The 23,832-nt window shown below is 45.6% G+C and overlaps 3 protein-coding genes across 3 annotated transcripts; 2 read left to right on the forward strand and 1 right to left on the reverse strand.

The window, feature by feature from the left end:
* Positions 1–600: 600 nt before the first annotated feature.
* Positions 601–5,787, reverse strand: fbp1b (fructose-1,6-bisphosphatase 1b). Its single transcript, XM_084486780.1, has 8 exons — positions 5,553–5,787; positions 4,607–4,769; positions 4,213–4,305; positions 3,591–3,731; positions 3,171–3,308; positions 2,151–2,270; positions 1,632–1,821; positions 601–885 (listed from the first exon to the last, which is right to left on the reverse strand). The coding sequence occupies exons 1-7, from the start codon at positions 5,720–5,722 to the stop codon at positions 1,633–1,635; spliced, it is 1,014 nt and encodes a 337-aa protein (XP_084342906.1). The 5' UTR covers positions 5,723–5,787; the 3' UTR covers positions 601–885; position 1,632.
* A 4,298-nt stretch (positions 5,788–10,085) lies between these two features.
* On the forward strand, positions 10,086–16,083 carry LOC311367632 (KN motif and ankyrin repeat domains 1-like; the record flags this gene model as incomplete). Its single annotated transcript, XM_084486443.1, has 8 exons — positions 10,086–12,240; positions 12,341–12,487; positions 12,736–12,835; positions 12,958–13,045; positions 13,853–14,072; positions 14,727–14,869; positions 15,371–15,571; positions 15,961–16,083. The coding sequence occupies 8 exons, from the start codon at positions 10,086–10,088 to the stop codon at positions 16,081–16,083; spliced, it is 3,177 nt and encodes a 1,058-aa protein (XP_084342569.1).
* Positions 16,084–18,337: 2,254 nt separating this feature from the next.
* LOC311368033 (SWI/SNF chromatin remodeling complex core catalytic subunit swsn-4) lies at positions 18,338–23,724 on the forward strand. Its single transcript, XM_084486913.1, has 6 exons — positions 18,338–18,467; positions 19,856–20,097; positions 20,463–20,568; positions 21,907–22,008; positions 22,444–22,591; positions 23,174–23,724. Exons 1-6 carry the CDS (start codon positions 18,372–18,374, stop codon positions 23,296–23,298), a joined length of 819 nt encoding a protein of 272 aa, XP_084343039.1. The 5' UTR covers positions 18,338–18,371; the 3' UTR covers positions 23,299–23,724.
* Positions 23,725–23,832: the final 108 nt, after the last annotated feature.

Consider the following 23,832-nt stretch of genomic DNA (forward strand, 5'->3'; position numbering starts at 1 on the left):
TCTTACATGTCAATCACAGGTGAGTGAAATGCAACACTTCTCAAATTGCAGAGAAACTAAGAGCTAAGAGGAAGAGAAAGCATTTTTTTCACCTCTGAATAACGCAAGTCTTACGCAGATGCCAATTCCTTGTAAATGAATGATGCAGATGCAAATGACTAACGACAGATATGATTGTTATTGCAGGAATCAGTGCTGAAATGTGAACTCAAGAACGTGCTGTTGCCATGGTTTCAACGATTCCCAAAGAAGTGGAAATTCTCGGTTACCAATTCATTAGCTTCAATATATTCCTACCAAACAATCTAGGGATTTGTATGGATGTTATCTGGGCAAATGTTTCCAAGAGAGATAGCAGAGAAACCTTAGGCGAAGTCAAGGAACAAGGCTGGTAGCTCACAAAGCTGCTTCTGAACCTCAACTTCAAACCAGTCTATTGTATTGGATGTGCAGATATGAAAATATGATGAAGGAAATATTTAAAAATGTACTCTTTGTTTGCACATGGCACAATAAATGCGCATCCACTTATGAATAAAACAATTGTAGTACTTGTAGTACTAATCTGTGTTGACACACATTTTAGCCAGCAAAGGAAAAAAAACTTGTTTCATCAATTACTCCTTTATTTAAAAAAAAAGAAAAAGAAACAACTGAATGGGTATCTGAAACTAGGTCCTAGAGACATAGCAGTCAGACATTCACATTTACATGAACCACCGCACAACAGTCCCCAGGGACCCATTGAGCGTTCACAACGGCGTACAATCGCTCCTGGTTTCACTGTGTGCCTTCATCAGCTGGTCGTTGGGAGGAGCCGGGCCACAGAGAAGGGGCTCTAGAGTTCTTTGTGTTCATTTTCCTCGTCACTGCGCCACGGTTCTCCTGTTCATTTGGATGAACACATGGTTTGCCATGTTAATGTCACTCTTTTAATGTATAAGAAACATTTGACTTGCACACACATGACGTCAATGTACCTTTTGCAGTGCGCTTTAGTGTACAGTATACATTATCAAATCTGATCCGAAACGGGAAACTGTAGTCGTGCATAACCTACTACTCCTCCGGGCCCTGGTTCTAACAGGGGAAGTAGATAATATTGTAAATATTAATACAGTGGTGAAAAACTATCGTAATTAAGACTGCAAGTGTGAGTCGTGTTCCCGCGGGTCATTATAAAGTCTAAAATAAAAATCATGATAATTAAGACTATAAATTGTCTTAAATTTACCATAAATTTGCTGTAGGTATTAAATTTGATGATGGTGCATTTAAGGCTGATGGGGAAACTTATTTATGTATTGCCATAAAAGTCTAACGTCTAAAAGTGTATACGTGTTTAATTAACTTTATAACATAACATTAACTTTTTAACATTAGCATTAGACAATACTCTGCTAATAGTAGACGTTTCACGTTACATTTAACTGCCAATGGCCCCAGGCCTGAGAACTTTTTGGGGTCTTAAATTGTATTTGATGAAGCTTTAAAAAAAAAAAAGGTATTAAAAAGTATTAAATTTGACTTTAAAAATGGTGCAAGAACCCTGTAGTTAGGAAGGGTGGGGTCGAATAAAAAGCAATCGGCGCCATCTAAAACCAACGGCGTCCCAGACGCGAGCGCCTCACCTCACTTGACGTGCTTCTTGAAGATGGCGAGGTACTCCTGCACGTCGTCGGGGGAGCCCAGCACCACGGGGCACCGCTCGTGGATGTTGGTGGGCTGGATGTCCAGCACGCTCACGCTGCCCGTGGTGGCCAGCCCCCCGGCCTGCTCGATGATGAAGGCCATGGGGTTGCACTCGTACAGCAGCCTGAGCTGGAGGACGCAACAGACCAGACGCCGCCGCGTGAGGACCCCGGGGGAACGAACGGGACGGGGCTCGTGCAAAGAGGGGTGCCTTTCATTACACGGCCTCACACACTGGCAGATACTTAACAACGAGGAGGCAGGTTATTTCTTCCCCCTTGTTGGCGTTTATTTTATTCCATTATTCCATTATATTCCTATGGAGACGAGTTTCCGAAAGCAGCAGTGTTCTGTTAAGCCATCTATTCAATTCAATGTTATTTGTATAGCCCTTACTCAGCGGTACTGGTGGTGTGCACCGGTACTATTGGGTGGAGTGGCTGGCTTGATGACCTTACCTTGCCCTTGGGGCTCTTGACGTTGGCGGGGTACAGGAAGATCCCTCCGTAGACCAGAGTTCTGTGGACGTCGGCCACCATGGAGCCCACGTAGCGAGCGCCGTAAGGGGCGGAGCCGTCCTATCAACATCAAGTGAACAACAAGTGGTGAAGAACAAATCCTGTTGTTTTTTTTCAATTCAGAAGGTTTGTTTTTTCAAACCTCTGACATTTCTCTGTTGCTTTCAATTAGAAACTTCAGCAACTTCTGAAATGGCCGTGAAATGTCCTGTCTCGGAGGGGTCGCAAATTAGAAAAGTAGGTAGATAAACACAAATATATAGGATTTGAGTTAATTGTCATTCTCCTGTCTGACATGGCCTGCTGGGATAAGAAGATCTATCTGATAGGGCATATGAATGCAGAACAATTACATTGAAGATTTATTCTCGGGTTAACCCCTAGACCTACAGATGCTCTGTGGGGATCAAATAAAGTAGTACAGCACTCTAGCCACTACGCTATACTGCCCCCTACAGTACATTTGGGTACAACATACAGGATGTCATACAGTATGTTGTACAATCCTCCTGGCTGTCAGAATACAAATAGCATTTAATCCACATAGTGGATTTTGTTATTGCAGTGAACCCTGGTAGTCTATTGCTTCAATTACACCCAAAGAACGAATTGCATGCATTTGTATAAATTGAGGCTAAAGGTGGAGACTTTTTATTTATTTTGTTCCCAGCTATGTTCAGTGAGTTATGGTCCTTCTTCCTATACCGTCAGGAAAGTTCTGGTTAAGGAGGCCTCACCCTAGGTACTTAGGGTCTTAACAGTATAGCTGAGGGGCTTAGAGTAAATTTGTCTTTACTATGTTTACACTTCTTGCACCAATGCAAAGGTCACATGGTTCTGGTTTTACACCTGATAGTATTCCCATTGGAGAGACTCCCGTCTACACAATGTAATTGCATTGCATTGAAATGATTCCCAAGTGGAGAGATCCTTCCTGACCGGAGGCGGTGTTGTCCTTACCGTGGGGTACTTCTTCTTCTGCAGATACTCTGTGACGTCGGGGCTGAAATGCTGTGCGTATCCTTCGTTCAAACTGTAGATCTTTCCCTTCTTCTTGATCTTCACGTTTTTGTCCGTGAGAATAAACTCACCGATGGACTGGATGAGACAAGACACAGGTGAAGAAACAGTCTTGAACCAGAGTTTTTTTCTTGAGAGTTCTGGTAAGTTGAGGGTTTTTTGGTATATTTCATGTTATATATATATATATATTTCAACTGACGTACTGTTTATATCTATTGTACATTTGTATCTCAGTCTTTATTTGTATGTTGTTATCAGGGCATCTTTGAAAAAGAGAGCCTGCTCTCAGTGGCCTTCCCTGAATAAATAAAGGTTCAATAATGTTGAATAATAATGTCTGATATGGTAGAGACATACCGGGTCCAGCATGAAGCAGTTGACCCCTTGGCCGGTGGAGAGCACCATCATGGTGGCGCTCCCGTACAAGGCGTAACCCGCGGCAACCATCTTTCTCCCGGGCTGCAGGGCGTCCTTCTCGCTGGGCGCGTCGTCTGTGGTCTAGAACAGCAGAGAACCAGGACGCGCGCAGGTGAGCACATACTGTCCCCAGATTTCACCAGCGTATTAGCGCGTGACAGCGCGTGACAGCGCATTACTGTCACAAGCCGCCCCAATCCCACACACAGACACACACTAGGCTACTTGTGATGGTTTGTTCAATGTGTGCAACCTCTGCTGATAACCGGTGTGTATGCTGGGCTCATTGACTTCCTTGTTATGCAAGTCCCATGGGTTCTGCCTATGGTTGTCTTTTGGCTAAATGAATCATGTAGACAAAGCTACATGAACCATACACACACACATTTTTTATATATTTTTGTATATATATTTACATATCTATATTTAATGTATTATCATTAGTATTATTATTAGTTCAAATGGCTTTCAAAAACCAAATATATTTTATGCAACATATACCGTCAAAAGCAAATCATCAACATATTTTCTGCGTAAAAATGAGGTCTTAAAAACCCCATACCTTTCTGTAGATGGCAAAGATTGATCCGATTGATACGAGACAGTCGATGTTTGACGAGCCGTCCAGAGGATCGAAACAAACAATGTATTTACCCTGTGAGAGAAAATGAGTGACGTTAATGATAGCGATGATCGAAACGGACTTTAACACACACACACACACACACACACACACACACACACACACACACACACACACACACACACACACACACACACACACACACGTCAACAATCCCGTCCGCCCCCAATCCCGTACTCTGGGACGGGGCAGTGTCCCCGTTTTAGTTTTCTATGACAAAAACACTACACGTTTGGAGGTTTTTATACCGTTGAACCAAAAATGTCCCCGGATTTTGTCTCAGAAATCTGGTCACCTTAACACACACACACACCTGCTTGTCTGGCTCCACGATGATGGCCTTCTCGTCCTCCTCTGAGACCAGCACACAGGAGGTGAAGGAGGACTTGATCATGTTGATGACCAGGTCGTTGGACAGCACGTCCAGCTTCTTCACCTGGTCGCCCGTCACGTTGGTGTTCCCCGCGATGCCATAGCTGGTCAGACAGGGACATGAGGGTCAGGCTAAACAATGAGATGAGGGTCGGGCTAAACAATGAGATGAGGGTCAGGCTAAACAATGAGATGAGGGTCGGGCTAAACAATGAGATGAGGGTCGGGCTAAACAATGAGATGAGGGTCAGGCTAAACAATGAGATGAGGGTCGGGCCAGACACCTTTTTGCCACATCACCAGTGAAGGAACCGAACGTGAATGAATAGCCCAATAGTATATGCAGGCGCCAAGAGGAAGTAAACAAACCACGCACACACACACGTTTCAGGAAGGAATGCAGTGAAACCGGACTTTCTTGAAACGAATTATTTACGCGAAAGAAGTAGTCAACCACATGCAATGCAGGGCGAAAAATAATAGTAATAGTAATAAACGAAAATGGTATTGTTGTTTCCATTTCCGTGATTAATAACATTGCAAGCGGAACAGAGTTGCAGAGGAAAAGTTGCAGAGTAGAAGTTGCAGAGTGCACCCTGGTCCAACACAGCCGATAAGTTGATCAGCTGATAAGCAGTGAATACTAATGATTAATAAGTAATGATTAGTGATTACATTCAGGACGGAGCTGTCAGTGACACACCCCTTAAGCCAAACACAAGACAAACAGCATGACATGTGACCGTCCATAAGTTAAACAAAACAACTGCAGCGAAAGGAGATCATAGGGTACAAATAAAGTAAATCATAACCCTCTATACCTACAAATAGCCTTATTAGTTAACTATTGCTTCAAGAGAACAACGAAATACGTTTTTAAAACTCACAGGTTAGCGATGCCTGCTTTCCTCACAGCGGTGGAGATGGCTTTCACGGCGGTGCAGATGGAGTTGAGCAGGGTGGTCAGCTCCCCGGTGCCCTGCGCCTTCCGCCCCTCCTCCAGGACGAACCGGGTCAGGGTCACCACGTTGGTGTCGAAGGCCCCCTTGTCGGACATGTCTGCTGCTGCTGGTAAACCTCGGTGACTGGGAGACCTGGCCCTGGTTTTGCGTCAAGTAAGGCAGACGATGTTCAGCGCTGACGCTATAAGGGAACAGCGGTGCAAAGGTGGAGGAAGAGCAGACAGGGGTGTGCGTTGATTTGGGCCAATCGCGGCCAGGCGTCCTCCAGGGGACAGGGATCACCTCGGACGGTGTGCTTATAAAAAGAGAGGGAGCAAAGTCCGAAGAAACTGAGATAAAGTTCCTCCTCTGTGTGAATGGCGCTGGCTTCATACAGTCGCAAAACAAGTGCATGTTTATGGCCTGGAATCTGCACATTTACACATTACAGTCTGAGTATTGAGGATGTGAGCACAAATTAATAAACTACTTATTTCACCCTAAATTAATCAAGTATAACTAACTTAACAGGGACAGATAATGGCCAGAAATCAATGATAAACTATGATAAATGATAAATGATAAACACACTGTTTTCCATTTGAGTCTACAATACACTGAAACATTGCAACAAATATTTTGTATTATTGTAACCTATTATTATCTAATATTATTATTGTAATCTATTTTGACAACAGCAATTTTCTATATTATATAAATAAGGTGCATAATAACATGAGAGTGCATACGGGATACCTCTTTATAACATTGAAAAAATAATAAACCACTCAGTGGATTTATGGTCATGCATTTCGCCCCCATGTAGCTTTTGCCTTTGAGTACAGGATCCATACAAACACGATCTGCGTTGGGCATGCTTCTTCCACCCCAATGGACCACAGTCTAAAGGTGAACACTGGTGTTTTCCATGACGCACACATCATGCAGGGTTCTGCATGGATCTGACGGGATTTTTGTACACAAAGTTGCAAGTCCATGACTGTGCCAAATCCACCACATACTTTAAATGAGATGATATTAATAACCAAGGTAATGTAAATACCTGTGGGGTTGAGGCAGCATGCATTCTATGCATGACTCTATAATAAACTATTCAGGATCTAGGCTACATGGGTACAAGGGTAAAGTTCACATCACAGGTTAATACTTAGCCCCTGTGTGTGTGTGTGTGTGTGTGTGTGTGTGTGTGTGTGTGTGTGTGTGTGTGTGTCTGTGTCTGTGTCTGTGTCTGTGTGCGTGCCTGCGTGCGTGACTGAGTATGAATATGAACAGCAGTATGTGTCTCTAAGGTCTTTACTGTCCTCTCTATTGCCTTATAGGTCTGAACTGAAATGCATGCACATGTTAGGTCAGCTCCCACGTAAGGGACACGTTGTTTCACAACTGGTAGCCTCATTTGACCTTTGAACTTAAACAAGTTTGATTAAACAGGCATTCTGACAATTACTGTAATCACTGTAATGTTGTGAGATGGCCAAAAGCTATCTTGTTAGGCAGAATTTACACACAAAGGTAAAACAACGTATAAAGACATGATTCATGCATTAGGATATGGGATAAAACAAAAACAATAAACCCATGAAATATGTGTTTTTAAGAAAGTTACATTTTTATAAGTATAATCAGGAATATTCTTCTGGGTAATGTGTATTTAACCATGATCCTAGGCAAAGGGCTTTCACTTGAATGTTAAAATAGGCTTTGAAGAATGCATGCATTACCATAAGGAGTGGCAACAATCCAAAGTCTAGTACATGTCTGTGTTTTTTAAACATCCCATGTCACTAGGCATGGGCGATTCGCGAACGATTCGGTCAGAACGAACGAATCCCGAAGGTGAACGACGAGAACTGGTTCCCAAAAAGAAGAGAACTGATTCCTTTTTTTCACGTAAATAAAAGATACAAACAAACAGAGCTTCGTCTCCCCTCGACTTTATATTGATAGAGTCTAAAACGTTCTCATGGTGGTTGAGGCAGCTTGGGCTATTCTTCTTAAAACCACACACGTGTAATGCTCGAGCGGTGTCGTAGGCTAATGCTACAGAAATTAGCTGTTTTCCTGAGCACCGTCACCATCTGAGACCTTCTGGTGTTTTAAAAGGCTCCATTTGCGGGCGTACCTCATATTTAAAAGCAAAGGGGTGAGGCCAGACACCTGAGATTCCCTGCCAATTGACGTAACAGACGTATCACAAATCAAAACGATTTGTGATAGTGAAGGGAACTGAAAGAACTGATTCCCGGAAAAGAATCATTTTGCCCATGCCTACATGTCACTCATACGTAGGAGGGGGTATAACAACAGCCCTGCAGGCACAACCGCCCTGTGGTCCTGAATGCGGCGGTGAAATAGCATTCCTGGGTAGTCTGTTCTGCCTAAGCCCATATCCAAGTCACAATAGAACTCATTCTGTCCCCTACTATAATACCACATCTTCGCCAGGCATTGGAATCTTGATTGTTTGATACAATGTCCATACTTTATCACAACACTAGGGCTCTATTCTTGGTCGAGATATCAGATTTCACCTGATTCATCAATCTGTTTTTGGACAGTCTATGCAGTCTAAACTGCAAGTGTGAGACTTTGTCACACACGTAAAAAAAAACATACATTAGCCCCACACTGGATATATAACTGGTTGAAAGTTTTACCAGTTTTTAGTTGTGTTGCTACCTTAAACGCCTATCACATGTGGACGTAACCAAATGACATTGTTGAAAATATGAATGAAATGACAAGGAAAATGTAACGGAAATGTTGGTGGTAAAAATCAATTTTCTTCAGGTTCTTAGCGACCTTGCCCAGCATGCTTTGTGTGACAGAGAGGGCCTCTTGTGCTGGGAGACAACAGCGCCAAAGAGAGAATGTCTGCATCAGCATGCAGACATTCTCCTTCTTTTCTACCTATTAACTAGTTACTGTAACGTGTGCATATTGAGCAGGAAAGAACTCAGCGCCACCGCTTCTGCTTATTCTGCTCCTCCCGGGGTATATGATGTCTTGTTTGGCGTTATATTACCTGCATGTAAGCACTGTAAGGTTATCTGCTATTGATTTAGAGCGACAGAGAGAGAGAGGGATAGATATAGAGAGAGACATGGGGAGAGAGATATACAGGGGGGTGAGAGAGAGACAAAGAGAGAGAGAGGTGGATGAATGGAAAAACCGAAAGAGAGAAAGGGGAAAGGGAGACTGAGGGAAAGGGAGAGAAAGAGAGGAGAGGGGAGAGACAGAAAGATAGAGATAGGGAGGGGTGGGGCTCTGAGAAAGAGAGACAAGGGTTTGGAGAGAAAGAGAAGGTGATAAATGAAAGAGATATCTAATGAATGCAAATGGCTGTGGGATGTGGATAACAATTTTCTTTCCTGTAAAATCTGTATTTGCAGACGACATTAGTATTCTATTGGTGGACCTGGCTGTGTCTCAGGACAGTGAACACCACAAGAAATGGGCCAGGTAATTTGTATGGACAACTTACTTTACATTGGTGTAGTTGTTAGTATAAGTATCCAATGTCTTGAAACGCATTTAAAATGTTGACGATTTCATGGTTTGCAACCCTCAGTATCCCTGGTCTCCTGATAAAAACCTTTCTTTTTATTTTCCCTTTTTTGCTCATTTTTCATTCACTGCTTGACATACTTTGAGGTCTGTGGTTGAGAAGAAATGCCAAGACTATGGCTTGGCATTTAGAGGAAGACTTGCACTGTAATTATAGAGTGGGTCCAGTCTTAGCTTAAGACACATACCATGGGGAGGAAGTGTCAGTCCTGGATGATTCTAAAGTGCGGGTCCGCACTATTTGTGAACCTTTTTCCTCTCCCTCCTCAACGACTGAGAGGCACTAGCTGGAGACTTCAGTCAAAACACTCCAAGAGTTCAGCTGGGAGAGACAGAGTAGAACATCTTTTGACTCCCTCAGAGCATGTCAGAGAGGAGTGTAAACTACTGAGGTAAGGAGAGAGTTAAATAATGCAGCTTTTTCCTTCCTACTTTTTTCCTAACTACACTGTACTCATACATTAAATAGGGTCTCTTTTTACGATCTATGATAGAACAAACTTCTCATAGCTTGCTTTATCTAATATATGTTTCAATGTGTTTACGTTTTTTTTAGTTTTTGTTATGGTTGTTTCTAATTGCATAATTTTATTTTCCTAATAAGAGTAAGCCTAATTACATTTTTGCTTGATCCCCCTAGGTCCCAGGAAATCAGGCTTCACCCAGAGTGTGCTTACCAGTCTCAGAGGAGCCGGTTTCTAGCTCAACCCCAGATACTTCAAGTGTGATTTCCACAACGGCATCAAAATTAGGCGACTAAGCTTCAAAAGACGGCCCAGAGTGGCAGCTAACCATGTTGAACCACTGCCCAGTGATGTGTCACCTGGACGAAGGGTGCCTGCAGAATCGATATCACCGCCAAGTGGCGAGGATGATAGAAGAGTGTTGACCATGTCGTCTCTCGCCAGAGGTCGGCCTCCCCTCCCCCCACCTCATGGTCCCTCTTCAGACACTGCATCCTACAGAAAGGAGACAACTACAGACACGGTCGAACGCTCAGAGTCCAGGGCATCCAGACCCGAGCCCAAAGCCAGATCCCTGGCATCACTGAGACGGGACCCAGTGGTGGACAACCCCCAGGTGAAGGCCATTAAAAACTCAGAGCAGGAATCGACCAGACCGTCTCCCCCTGAGCCACTTCCACGCAGACGGCTTGCCAGCTTTGGAGGAGTGAGCTCGACCGGGTCGCTCTCCCCTTTCACAGGCCTCGGTGCGTACAATCAGAACAATAATGGGAATAAAACCAGTGGAGGCTTGGAGCTCCAGCTGCATGCCAGTAATAGAGGCAGCACAGGTTCCCTAAGACTCAGTCCTCAAAGCCCTGTCCATTTGCACCATGTTCGTGACCAGATGGTGGCGGCCCTGCAGAAGCTTAAGGAGCTGGAGGACCAGGTGAAGACGATCCCCATCCTACAGGTCAAGATCTCCGTTCTCCAGGAGGAGAAGAGGCAGCTGCTCTCTCAGTTCAGGAACCACAATGGAAGCCAGGACCTCGACGACGTGTTCAGGAGGAGAGCCTACAGCACGGGGGCCACTGCAACCCTACAGATGGCTTCAAAAGTGGAGAACGACGTGAATGAGAACCAGGAGGAGGTTTCTGAGAACACAGGGCCTAGTGACTGCACGCGAGGCCTGAGGGACCTACAGCAGCTCAGTGAGGAGATGCAGACCTTGGAGAGGACTATTAAAGGCCGTCATTTGCAAGAGCAACTTGGACTCAGTTATAACACTCCTTGTGCCGGATCCGCCAAGTCCCTTGCTGCAGGCACAAATGTAGAAATCGATCCAATAAAAACATGCAAATGCACCAAGCTAACGGAGACCCGCTCAATTGGAACAGGAGCGTCAGAGGTCAGCCTTGGAAATGTAACAGAATTGGAAGCAGAGCTGGCGGCACAGCAAGGACTAACTGAGGCGCTGGAACAGAGAGTCAGTCAGTTGGAGGACGAGGTGAAGGAATCAGCACTCCAGAGAGAAATGAGTCTCCTCAAACTAGAGCTTCAGGCTGCAGAAGTGAGGAATCGGGTGGACAAGTCCACCAATACTATGCCCAGTCCTCAGAGCAAAGCCACTATGACAGAGATTCACACCACCAGCAAGGGGGTGGGCAACCACATAGAGCTGCGTGAAGCCAGCACAGGAGATAGCATCGAGTTCTGCACAGTGGGGACGTCTTGTAGGCCCGACTTAAGGAGTGCAGGCACTTGCTCGGATGTGCCCATGAGCCAGTGGCGTGAAAAGGTTGAAACAAAGGAACAGTGTGTAGGGGCTCATGTCTCCACAAACACCCAGGGCATTGGGACAGAGATTAGGACATGTGATGCAGGAACCATTACAGATTTAATAATCGAAATTGGACAAGCACAGATGGAATATCTTACTGTGTCTTGTGGAGTTCCCGATAGCAAAGCCAGAGATTTATGTGGAATGGTAGATTTTAGCCCAATGGCCTCACCGCTGACGGCCTCACAGCACACCAACACAGAGTCCCATTCAGTGACACGCTTCACCAATACAATGCACGCCTCAAACACAAACTCAAGCACAAACACCATCCTAAATACAGAGGAGAAGCACACCAACACCACACAACCAGTCACAAGAACAGTCTCTGTTAGTAACAGGGCCAAACTTATCAGAGGGGTTTCAGAACAATGCCCTGTTTGCTCAGGAATGTCTGCATGGGCTGGAGTTACTCCAACACCAGCTCAAAAAGCCAAAACCAAAGACATGGGTGTTGGATTTACCAACATTAATGATCACTTCTTAGTGGGACTGAAAACCAGGAACATGGCCTCGGGGCCTTCCCATCTACCTGACTCCAGCAGGACCAGGAGCATCGGCGTGGGAGAGGGAAAGGTGAGGAACCTGTCACGGTCTTCTCAGTTCTTTCCTCAGATGCCCCCACAACCGATGCAGTCCCAATGGGATCCACAGCTGAGCCATTGCATGGAGCAGATGCAAAGCCTGCTGAAGGAGCAGCATGCTCTCAACAGCCCCGAGCCCTGCGGTCAGAGGCCACGACCACAAGACGCCCAGTGTGAAGGTACCCGTGAACTCACACTTTTTATTTGTATTCACTCCCTTGATTTGTATAGTTTTAATGCAATCGTCAAAATAACCGTGAACCTTTACCTGCACCACAGCCCAAATCCAGCCTCCATCATGGCCGGCTGATGATTTCACACAGAGGGATCAGCTGAACTCAGGGATCAGCGCAGTGAGCTGCATCGATTCAGGGGTCAAAAGAAAGATTCAACTGATGGAACAGCATGCATCCTCTAGTCTGCAAGGTAAGCATATATTATATATATATATATATAGTGTCAAATTACAGAGAATCATTTTGTAATCATTAATGATTCACGTTTAACTGATCCTGCCAATTTACACACGACTAATGTTATTATAAATTAACATATGCTCAAATTACCTACAGGGTCTGTAGAGAGAATTTGTGAAATGTGTGAAGCGTATATTCTTTAATATATAAATTGCCAAATCAGTGATACAGCTGGCTGTGTTGGATGGTCCCGTCCAGACAGGTCAGCCAATATGCCACGCTCCACTGCTAGGAAACCCAATGCCGACCAGGGCAGTCGCAGCAGGAGGAGCTCCAAGTTCATGGGGGTGTCCGCAAGGTAAGGCTGTCATGCTCGCCCTTCTGGTTGGATTTTGATTATTGTACTTTTTTACAGATTTTTGTATTAAAACCGACTCAGATTCACAGACTCAAACCTCTAAATGTGTTTTATATCTTTAGGTTTAAGATAAGTGAGGCAATTCTTACAGCGTGTCAAGCTTTAAGGACTTATCTAAGGGATGGAAAGGCCTTATCAAGCAAGGAATTGGTGAGTATGTCTTTAAAGTAAATAGGAGTCACCTACACTCTCTCTCTCTCTCTCTCTCTCTCTCTCTCTCTCTCTCTCTCTCTCTCTCTCTCTCTCCCAAACCTCAACCAACCGTAGGCAGGGTGTGTCTCGGGAGTGTTGTTTTGAAGCAAGTGGGATTCTACACAACCAGAACGGGGATGTGTGCCAGCATCTCAGCACACACAGTTATCCTCTGTGCTGGAATATTTTTAACCATACCAAAACAAAGCTAATTTTAGGCCCTGCCGTTCTGCTCCTCTGTCTGGCCTTGCTTACTTCCTGTACTTTCCCTAAGAGTTTCAAGCCAACACATGGCTGATACAAGAAATCAAATGGGTCAAGATGACAGCACATTGCTCATGAATAGCTTTGATATGAACGGCTGCTCGTTGCCAGCCTCCATAGTAGCCTATGTGGGATTGTATTTGTTAGCATGCTAGTTAATGGTTAATGGACTGCATTTATACAGTGCTTTTCTAACCAGTGGCCACTCAAAGCACTTTACAATAGTGCCTAACATTCGTACACACATTCACACACCGACAGCGGTGTCAGCGGTGTCAGCCAGTCGTGGCAACAGCCAGCTTGTCGGGAGCAGTTAGGGTAAGGTGAGGCGTCTCGCTCAGGGACACCTCCACACCCAGCTAGGATGAGCCGGGGATTGAACTAGCAACCTTCCAGTTACCAGCCAACCTGCTCTACCTACTGGACCACATGCCGCCCAATTGTTTGTCATGTAGTTGTACGTGTCTTGTATGTGTTTCCCCCCCCCCGCCCACCCCGCAGCAAGTGTGCCTGCACACTCTCCAACAGGAGTGGTTCAGCGTCTCCAGCCCCAAGTGGGCCAACGCGGCCATGGTGGAGGACTACCTGGGGGCCTTCAGGGCCGTGTCCCCCGCCGTGCTGCACCACGTCGCCAACATGGCCGACGGCAACGGCAACACCTCGCTGCACTACAGCGTGTCCCACTCCAACTTCGCCGTGGTGAAGAAGATGCTAGACTCAGGTACCGTTTGGAGTGCGTATTGGGATCCTAACACGTGTGTGTGTGTGTGTGTGTGTGTGTGTGTGTGTGTGTGTGTGTGTGTGTATGAGAACATGGTCGCCATGGTTACCGCTTTGAAATTTGACTTTTCCAGCTACAAAGTACACAGAGGCACAGAGGAAACACAAAGCTTCCAAAGCTCTTCAAAATTCTCTTTGAATAAGTTGGAAATCTTGACAATTGAACATTGAACATTGAACAAATGTGATGTAATTCAATATTTATGGTTTTTCATGCTTAGAAAAAAAAAAAAAGGCTGTAACCGTCCAATTTCCCAATTGTCTGAATTAGGGAGGGGAGCTCATACAGATATCATAAGACATCTCATCCAACAGAGGCGTCGTCGTAGGACCGACACACGTGTCGCTCATCACACAAATTACGGGTCTACTCCTTTGATGTGCCAGGGCACGGCTATAGCAGCAGAGCCATCATTAGTGTGATGAGCGACACCGGCAAAGATTGGTCCGAATTCCACCATGAATGAATCCAACAACAACAAGGCGCTGGTTCAGTGAGGATCACAGTGTTACGGTGATCCGGCTCTGTCAATCTGTGAAGCGGTCTGTCCATTTTAAAACACACGTCGCCCTTCTTTGCCCACCGCCGCTGTAGGAGTGTCTAACGTCAACCAGCAGAACAAGGCCGGCTACACGCCCGTCATGCTGGCCACGCTGGCGGCGGTGAGCTCACCGGAGGACATGCGCGTGGTGGAGGAGCTGTTCGCGAGAGGGGACGTCAACGCCAAGGCCAGTCAGGTCAGCGGCGCACTGGGCGGGGTTGGGTCAGTGTGTGACTCCAAACCGAATGGCGACCTGGGTTCAAATCCCGGTGTCCCAACGGCATCCCTGATGACCTGAACCCTGCACTGCCACTCGTTTGCATTGCAGAGGACTCCCTCTGTAGGGTAAAGACGTGCTACTGCATGCAATACCCTTGGTATTGTTGGTAGGGTTTGGCTGGTAACCTGCTAATTCAGCGTCGATGAGACACACCTGTCCTCTGCTTATTGAACGTGAGTTAAAGGGCGTGTACAGGGGAGCAGGCAGCCCTGCCTCCACGAACGAAAGAAACCCTGAAGGCCTTTTTTAAACTGTGGGTTCATTGGGTGGGCCTGGGATCAAAGTATCCGCTAACACATCAAACGATAATACATTCAAAAAAAAAACGACCAACAACGAACAACGGATCAAGATGGATGAGTGCGGTCCCCGTCCTGCCGTCGCCCCTGACGACCCCCCGTCTCCTCCCACCTCCAGGCGGGCCAGACGGCCCTGATGCTGGCGGTGAGCCACGGGCGGCTGGACATGGTGCGGGCGCTGCTGGAGCGCGGGGCGGACCTGGGCCTCCAGGACGAGGAGGGCTCCACCGCCCTGATGTGTGCCAGCGAGCACGGCCACGCCCACATCGTCAGGCTGCTGCTGGCCCAGCCCGCCTGCGACTCGGCGCTGAGCGACAGCGTGAGTGTCCCCCCCCGCCGTCTGACCTAAGGAGTGGGGGGGGGGGTCAGATGGCGGGGAGGTCAACTCCAGGGTAGGGGGGGTCAGCTCCGGTTTGGAGCTGACCCCCGCCCAAACCTTTTTTTGGGACAGGGATTTGTATTCAAATAAATGTATATATTATTGTTGTATCTCTGTTAATACCTAATATTACTAAATGTACTGCAATTAGCATTTAGACTTATGCATTGATTTGAAATCTGATCTCACTCTCTCTCGCTCTCTCTCTAAATATATACTGTATATATAAAACACACACACACAAAAACAAACACACACACACACACACACACAGTGTAATTGCTATGAAGCCGCCCTGCCAGTATTGAGCCGTGTACTTGTGACCGTAGGATGGCAGCACTGCCCTGTCCATCGCCTTGGAGGCGGGCCATCATGACATCGCTCTGCTGCTGTATGCACACGCCAACTTCTCCAGAGGGCAGGTACCAGCACACAGCTCCTCATCATCTTAGTCGTCCTGAGTAGCAATGGTTTTGATACTGTTATAATGTGGTACGTGTGTGTGTGTGTGTGTCTCTGCGTGTTACATTGTTTGCGTGTGTGTGTGTGTGTGTGGTATGTGTATGGTATCTGTGTCTCTGTGTTATGTTGTGTGGTATGTATGTGTGCATGTGTGTGTGTGTGTGTGTGCGTGTGTGTGCGTGCGTGCACATGCGCGGTGTGTTTGTGTGTCTACGTGTGTGTGCGTCTGCGCGTGTGTTTTTTTATGTGTGTGTGTGTGTGTGTGTGTGTGTGTGTGTGTGTGTGTGTGTGTGTTTACTCTGTAGGTACCTGCTCGTCATGTTGGGAAGCCTCCTCAGTCTCCTGGGGGGGGTAGTGGCTCTTAATTAAAATGACATTACATCTGCTTACCCACCGGTGCTGGCTCCCATGGATATTTAATACAAGCCCTTTCTAAGCATATTCAAGATTTCAAGATCAAAGCACTCAGCAGAGGAGACTCTCCACAACAATATTCACACTTTCAGAAGGGCTGCGCTGCATCGCTTTTTGCACCGTGCTTCAGCACGTGTTTTGAGTCTCAAACGTTGTTCTTGTTTTTTGTTGCATAAAACGTTAAAACGCAGTAATAGTTTATCACGTGCAGTGTGCTTTTATTTGATGCATCAAAGAGGAAAGAGGAACTGAAGCATGCCAGCATATCTCTAGTACAAAAACAGCGTTCACTATAACCTTGTTGCGGGGTGCCTTGTTTTTTTTTAATAAACTGTAAAAATGTATACACAGCATTGATATCCCTTCTATGTCAGACGTGGCATTTGTGTGAGAAAGTGTATGAGGATGACAAAACAAATTGGAAGATTAAAATAATTGTGATGCATCAGATAAAATGAGCCAGTAATTAACAAGATTGAGATCTATGTATATTCATATAAAGGCCAATGTTACTAACAACCATGTTAATAATACAAAATGGATGTTATTCCTTTATGTTCTGTGGTCAACTATCCTATCGAATTCAGTTTGAATTTCTCTCCTTTTTTTGTGCATAACTTGATGTGCATACTGTGACTCATTTTCTCAGCAGTGGCAATAAAATACAATGCCATTTGAGGTCCACCATCAAATTTTGCTGTTGCTATGGTAACATTCACTGGTGGAAAGTGGTGTTTTGAGCAAGTGATTCGAGGGGAGAGGATAATGAAACGGTATCTTCATTGTGTAGATTGACATTTTGGTTGTTTCTTTCTATCCATATAGAGTACCTAATAGCTTTATTTACACATTGTTTGCATTGATAGATAATCAAATTATTTTAGGCTGCAAAATGTATTATTCTTTACCAACAATAAAAGATTGATGCAATTACACTTTAAAGAATACTCCTATCCAAACTATTTTAAACACTTCCTCTACTTGGCATAAAACAAATGCAATAAATGTTACATATTTGTGGTTTCCATTTGGTCTTACAAATAATAGTTCAGTCCCTGCAGAGTAGACTGCAGTGTTCCTCAGAGGCAAATGTAATTACCTCCTTAGTTTTTTGTTAATTAATTAACTTGGTGACCATGCTTCACAATAAATCAATCCAATGACAAGGTTGAAAACCACCGAATGCATTGACAGGGCTACTACATAATGTATGGTACAATGTTATCATAAATATGTTTTTGAATCAAATGGTTGATCCCCGGGGAAACAAAAGAATATTTAGTATAAATAGTGGCCGGTGGTTCTGGGGTATATGTGCTCAAGTAGCCTATCTGCACGGATAACTTCCTTTCTACAGAAACACATTCAGGAATAATCCATCTTTATTTCGCTCCTTTACGGAAAAAAACACTGCATTATGCATACACGTGTTTATAATATTTCCATGCTATTTATTAACCTTGAGTATAAAAGGATGCACGCGACACTCAGTGCGCTGCAGGAGACCAACGCGTGCCGTCAAATGGCGCGAGATGGAGCAGAACAGCCCCGCCGAAAACATTCCCGGCGGGAACAATGTCGCTGACAACTTTAACAAGCGGAGTGGAAAAAAAAACCCTGGCCGCAGCCGATATTAAAAACATGCAGAGGACGACCAACTCGCGGCCGCCTCGCACACTCTCACACACACACACACACACACACACACACACACACACACACAGACACACAGACACACACACACACACTCACACACTCGGGCGGACGAGCGTGACATGTCCGTGTTCCCCCAGCCCGTGTGTATGAAGAACAACGCGCTGTTCCTCGCCCCCCTCGTGGGCTCTGCTGTGTGAGTGATCAGCTGATGAAGAGACTAGCGGCTCGTCGCTATGCTGGTTTGCTAATTCTCTCCCCACCAGCTGCAGCCGATCCAGATAGCCCGCCCGCACAGTGCAGTCAGGTAAATATCTCCTCCCGTGTCTCTCATTCTCCGTCCGTCTGTCTCCTTCTCCTTCTTGTCCTCGGTCGGCCTGGCTACATCGTATGGTGGAACTGCGGAAGAGACAGATGAAATGTGCGTGTGTGTGTGTGTGTGTGTGTGTGTGTGTGTGTGTGTGTGTGTGTGTGTGTTCGCGCGCGCGCGCGCGTGTGTGTGTGTGTGTGTGTGTGTGTGTGTGTGTGTATATGTGTGTGTGCGAGCAGGAAAGAGAGCGAGTGTCCCTGTAAGTTTTTTTTCTTCTTTTTCCCGTGTCAGTGGTCGCTGGTGTGTACGCGGACAGCGGGAGTGAGGGTGGGTGTGTGTGTGTGTGTGTGTGTGTGTGTGTGTGTGTGTGTGTGTGTGTGTGTGTGTGTGTGGGGGGGGATCTCGCCCGATGAGTCAGGGATGAGACATGGAGCTTGTGAGGAGCAGCATAGACATGATGAGACATCCCTAAACATATAGTAGTAGTAGGAGCTGGCTACCGGGGCGGTTGTTGACTCGTCTTGCACTAGAACTGCTGCGGTACTTTCGGACGGCAACGGCAACGGCAGCAGCAGCAGCAGCAGCAGCAGCAGCCCTGCTTTTAAAACATATTTCTGAGATGACGTTTGCTTTAAGCGTTTGCTGAGTGTCTTTGTCCTGCTTCACATCTCCTGTCCTCAGAATGAAAGTGATGTGTTAGGCTGACTTCAGCAGCAGTGTGTGTGTGTGTGTGTATGTGTGCATGCAGCTTATTAGTAAGAAGATTACCCTATTTATTTATTTTTTTTGGGGGTTGGTTGGGGGGTTGTTGTGCATCTATCTCCAAAATGTATTGAGAATTTAACCATGAATGTTTAATGTGGTGGTCTGTGTACTTTCCGCATGCGTACGCATGTCTGAAGTACTGTATGGAGATATGGTCCACAAGCAGCGTTTCATCACTGTATTTCAACCTCCCTGGATTCGCTGTATGATGTAATTGGTGTGAGCTGAGCATGTGTATTCTTGACTCCCACATCAATATTCCATTCACATTATCCCGGCATGCCTTTGTGTACCGCCTTTCGCATCATACAGAGAGAAAGAGCTGCTTTCTGCACATAATCATAATAATCATTGCATATGAATGCATGCTTCGCGTATCATTTGCTGCTGCGTGCACACTTATCGTCCCCTCGTCTTTGTGTTAAAAACATCGTGATTCCAGCCCGATTTACGGAGCGCACGGAAGGGAAATTCAAACACCATCACGACGAAGGGTCGACGCTTTATTGTGTTCACGCGGCGACATAACGCAATAACGGCGGCGTCCCCCTTCCACTACTTAACAAATGAGTCTGAAGCGTGTGTGAGATGCCCTTGCCTTGCCTCCCCCTCGCCTGCAGCCTGAGCCAGGGGAGAGCCGTCCAACAGCGGACATGGAGGAGCTCAATCACAACAACGTGAAGAAGCGCAAAGGTGAGCGTCCCCACGGAGACAAGAAGATCCAGACCGGGCCGGAAGCCGGGGGGGAGCAGGTGAAGAGGAAGAGGGGGCGCCCCCCCGCGGAGAAGCTACCTCCGAACCCCCCCGGCCTCACCCGGCAGCTCAACACGCTGGTGGACATGGTCATCAACTACAAAGACGGGTGAGGGACGAGGACCCCCCCCCCCCCGCCCGGGGGTGGGGGGCGGTCGAGTGTGACGGGGACGGCCCTGGTTCTGTTGATGGAGCTGTACGGGTTAGACTTTAGATTAGCTCACGCACGGCACTAGCACCGCGTACTTCCTGTGTTGCAGCTTTATTTCCGTGAAGTTCGATTCAATTGTATTCGTATAGGCCTTAATTACCGGTACAGTCGCAAAGGGCTTAACAGGCCGCGTGTTTTGGCCCCCCCCCCCCCGACCCTAGCCCGACAGAGGGCAAGAGAATAATTGACGTACAAACATACATATGTATAGGGAGGTGAAATGTGTCAGGTGTGTGTAACGTGTGTTACCGGTGTGTTTGTAGGCTTGGTCGTCAGATCAGCAGAGGTTTTGCTCAGCTGCCCTCTAAGAAAGAAGTCCCGGAATACTACGAGCTGATCCGGAAGCCTGTGGACTTCCGAAGGATCAAGGTAGGAATGGAAGGGTTCTAGAGTTATACATACAGTAGGTGATTAATAAGGACAGAATGGCAGGCATATGTAGGGACATCTAAATGGTTTCTTGCAGCCATATAGATTTCCAGTCAATTCTGTGTGTGAAATGTTTCTTGAGGTCATGGGTAACCTTTCTGGGGAGCACGACTGATGACTTCTGAGGCGGTGGTTTACGTCTGGGAGCACATTGAACCAATCACAGACCAATATGCAACTATGTCACATTAGGTTGAATGCCTTTTGTATGTGAAGTTGATAACAGAATTTGTGAATTTATTTTAATTTCACGCACTGTAAACCCACACACCACAAAATCAGTCGAGATATATTCACGATTATCTAGCCAAGATTGGTACGCAATTTGCTTGGGGAAAACAATCTAGCATTGACTTTATGAACTATTTCCCACCACGGTTGATGGCAAGGATTGTGCCAGATTAATTGAATCAGGTTACACTCTCAGGGCTCAGTCCTCCTGATGAGACAGACTGGCTGGCCTGTGGCTGCAGAAACTGCCTCATTCTGGAGTGATAATGCTTCAAAATACATGCATCGATCCTACTGTACATCAGAGGGATAATGCAAGATACATTCGCTGTGATATTTGATGTTAATTACCACTACGTTATTTGTGGACTAACACAACAACAAATATATTTGAATAATTCTGTTGTGCACAAATATGGACGTTGATGCAAACTACATGTATTTTGATGAATAATGACAACAAATGAACTTTGATACACATGATCACTACAAATGTATGTTGTGCTGCATGTGTCATCATTCATCTGTTGTGATAGCATGTCCACATACATTACTGTTTGTAAAGGGTCCTTTACAAAAGTCCTTTGTCTACAGCATACAGTACAATCAGCTTTCTGCAGCATTCCTTTGGAATCAAGCAGCAATACACTTCTATGATTTACTATCTTGAACATCGTATTTAACCGGGCAAAGTGTTCCTCCAGGCCGCTAGGACATTTTTGACTCCATACTGCCACACAGTGACTTATTACTGCAATAGAATGTAAAAAGCAGAGTCTTTTCTTTTTTTTTGTGATAGAACTTGGCACGACAAAATAGGAGCCCCAACCGCACTATTCTCTTCTGTGCTTTATAACTTTATAACTTTGGGAACCAGTCAATTCAGTTGTGGCATGGTTATTTCCTTTTATACATACATAGAAGGGTATGTTCTCATGTGACCAGATATTGCAAACTTGCCAAATGAATGCGTTCAAAAAGAGTTGAATGTCATGATTTGAAAGCAATGCCTTTCTAAGGCAATAATGTGGTGATGTCGCTTCATAGGAACGAGTGCGTAATCACAAGTACCGCAGCGTAGGGGACCTGGAAACGGATATCTTCCTCTTGTGTCACAACGCTCAGACCTTCAACCTGGAGGGATCTCAGGTGAACCTTTAGAAACCTTACCTTAACTTACCTGAACATACCTCACCTAAAGGGTTTAAAATCAAACTGTGAGGATTCAAAATAATGTGTGTTGGGCCAAGAGAAGAAGGAGGTGTTATCCCCATGGTGACGACCCACACTAACTTTATGATTAACTTTTGATGCCAGTACAATCAAACACACACACACACACACACACACACACACACACACACACTCACACATATTCTCTTGTTTTTAATGATGCAGTGTCTACCCTGACAATATAAAGAAACTGATGGGCACGTGTGTGTGTGTGTGTGTGTGTGTGTGTGTGTGTGTGTGTGTGTGGGGGGGGGGGGGGGACGTGTGTGTGGGTGTGGGTGTGTGGGTATGGGTGTGTCTGTGCATGTGTTATTTCTTGTTTCTCTTTTAATCTTACCTTTCTCACGACAGACCTATGAGGATTCGATCGTCATCAGGTCTGTGTTTGAGAGTGCCAGACAGAGAATAGTGACGGACGAGGAGGAGAAGGGGACGCCCGTCACCGGTAGCCACGGCGATAACGGCGGCCGGGTGGAAAGTTTCTTCATTCCGTCAACATGTAAGTCAGGAATGCTGAGGGGTCACCGACCGCGCTGGAAAACGCCCACAATGTAGAATGAACAGAAAATAAATGTTTTCACAATACAAGTTAACACAACTGGCGCCTGAACTGAGACCCAGTTGGCCAATGGGCTCTTCTCACTGGGTTTTTATAGCAGCTGCCACCTCCCCAAGCAATTAACAAATGAAAACCAGCCACCAATTAACTTACAGAAACCACAGTCAAACCGAAAAAAGGTTGGACAAACATAAACAATAACATGAACCACAAATAACCTCATCACCTTCCTACGCCAGCGGTTTTTCATGCAAAACTACATTTGATGCTTCTGTTGTGAAGCTGTTCCAATGTTGGATGCAGGATAGCATCGTGGCTAGGGTATCAAGACTCCTGCTTTATAGTTTCTGGGTTTGATCCCCAATGTCCTCAATCTCTGTCCTATAGGCATCTGTGGGCCTGATAACCCATACCTGCTCCTTAACGACCTGTCACTGCATTCACTGTGAGTCGCTTCTGGCTTAATAGCTTCTTCAAAAGGACTTCGCCATTTTAATGACTATCCTTTGTTTCTCCTCAAAGTCAAAGCGCCATCGATTGCGGGAAGTAAGGAGGAAACAGGAAGTAGAAGCACGGTGAAGAGGCCTCACCGCGGGCACCGGGACGGTCAAGAGGACAACCCCACAGACCACCAGAGTGGGACTTGAGGAGCCCTCACTTTTCTACCTATATATACTGTATCTAGCTACCTACAAGCATATATTCTCACTTTGCTAAAGCCGTTTACTTCTTGTCGGTTTCTATTTCAGATCCGACTTCACCAAATGTGTTCAGTTATAGCAAAAGGGTAATACTAATACTACGCAAGGACAAAAAATATTCACTACAATGTATTCAAGCTGGAAAAGAAACATGGTGTTATTTTCATTTCATTTGCATTATTGTTGACGACCATTCATTGCTTTGGTCAATATATTTGTCTGATACATTTTCAGAGTTCAGTTCTGTGTCTTGGAGCATTATGATTTTTTGTAAAACTAAACTATAGCCCTTTGTACATGATTGAGAACATTATTGATGGTTGAGGTTATTGACGGCAGTGAGGCCATCATTGGGGAACCAAAAAAGACCTTGAAAGCTTTTCAAACAAAGATTGACTGGAATGCTTTTCTCGTCGTTAATAATACTAAGAATTTGCTACAATAACATGTTTTTTGTGTTATGTCCTAAGAGAAAAACGT

This window comes from Micromesistius poutassou (genome assembly GCF_964030765.1).
Source record: "Micromesistius poutassou genome assembly, chromosome: 22".
Classification (NCBI taxonomy): Eukaryota; Metazoa; Chordata; class Actinopteri; order Gadiformes; family Gadidae; genus Micromesistius; species Micromesistius poutassou.

Bases quoted from the DNA above. Each gene is read 5' to 3' on its own strand.
- fbp1b (XM_084486780.1), bottom strand. From the start codon at position 5,722: ATGTCCGACAAGGGGGCCTTCGACACCAACGTGGTGACCCTGACCCGG. The intron at 3,309-3,590 runs GTATGTCTCTAC...TGTCTCATCCAG, and splicing joins ACTGCTTCATGCTGGACCCG to TCCATCGGTGAGTTTATTCT. The intron at 1,822-2,150 runs GTAAGGTCATCA...TGCGTCCTCCAG, and splicing joins TCAAGAGCCCCAAGGGCAAG to CTCAGGCTGCTGTACGAGTG.
- LOC311368033 (XM_084486913.1), top strand. From the start codon at position 18,372: ATGAAGAGACTAGCGGCTCGTCGCTATGCTGGTTTGCTAATTCTCTCC. The intron at 18,468-19,855 runs GTAAATATCTCC...CCTCGCCTGCAG, and splicing joins CGCCCGCACAGTGCAGTCAG to CCTGAGCCAGGGGAGAGCCG. The intron at 22,009-22,443 runs GTGAACCTTTAG...TTCTCACGACAG, and splicing joins TCAACCTGGAGGGATCTCAG to ACCTATGAGGATTCGATCGT.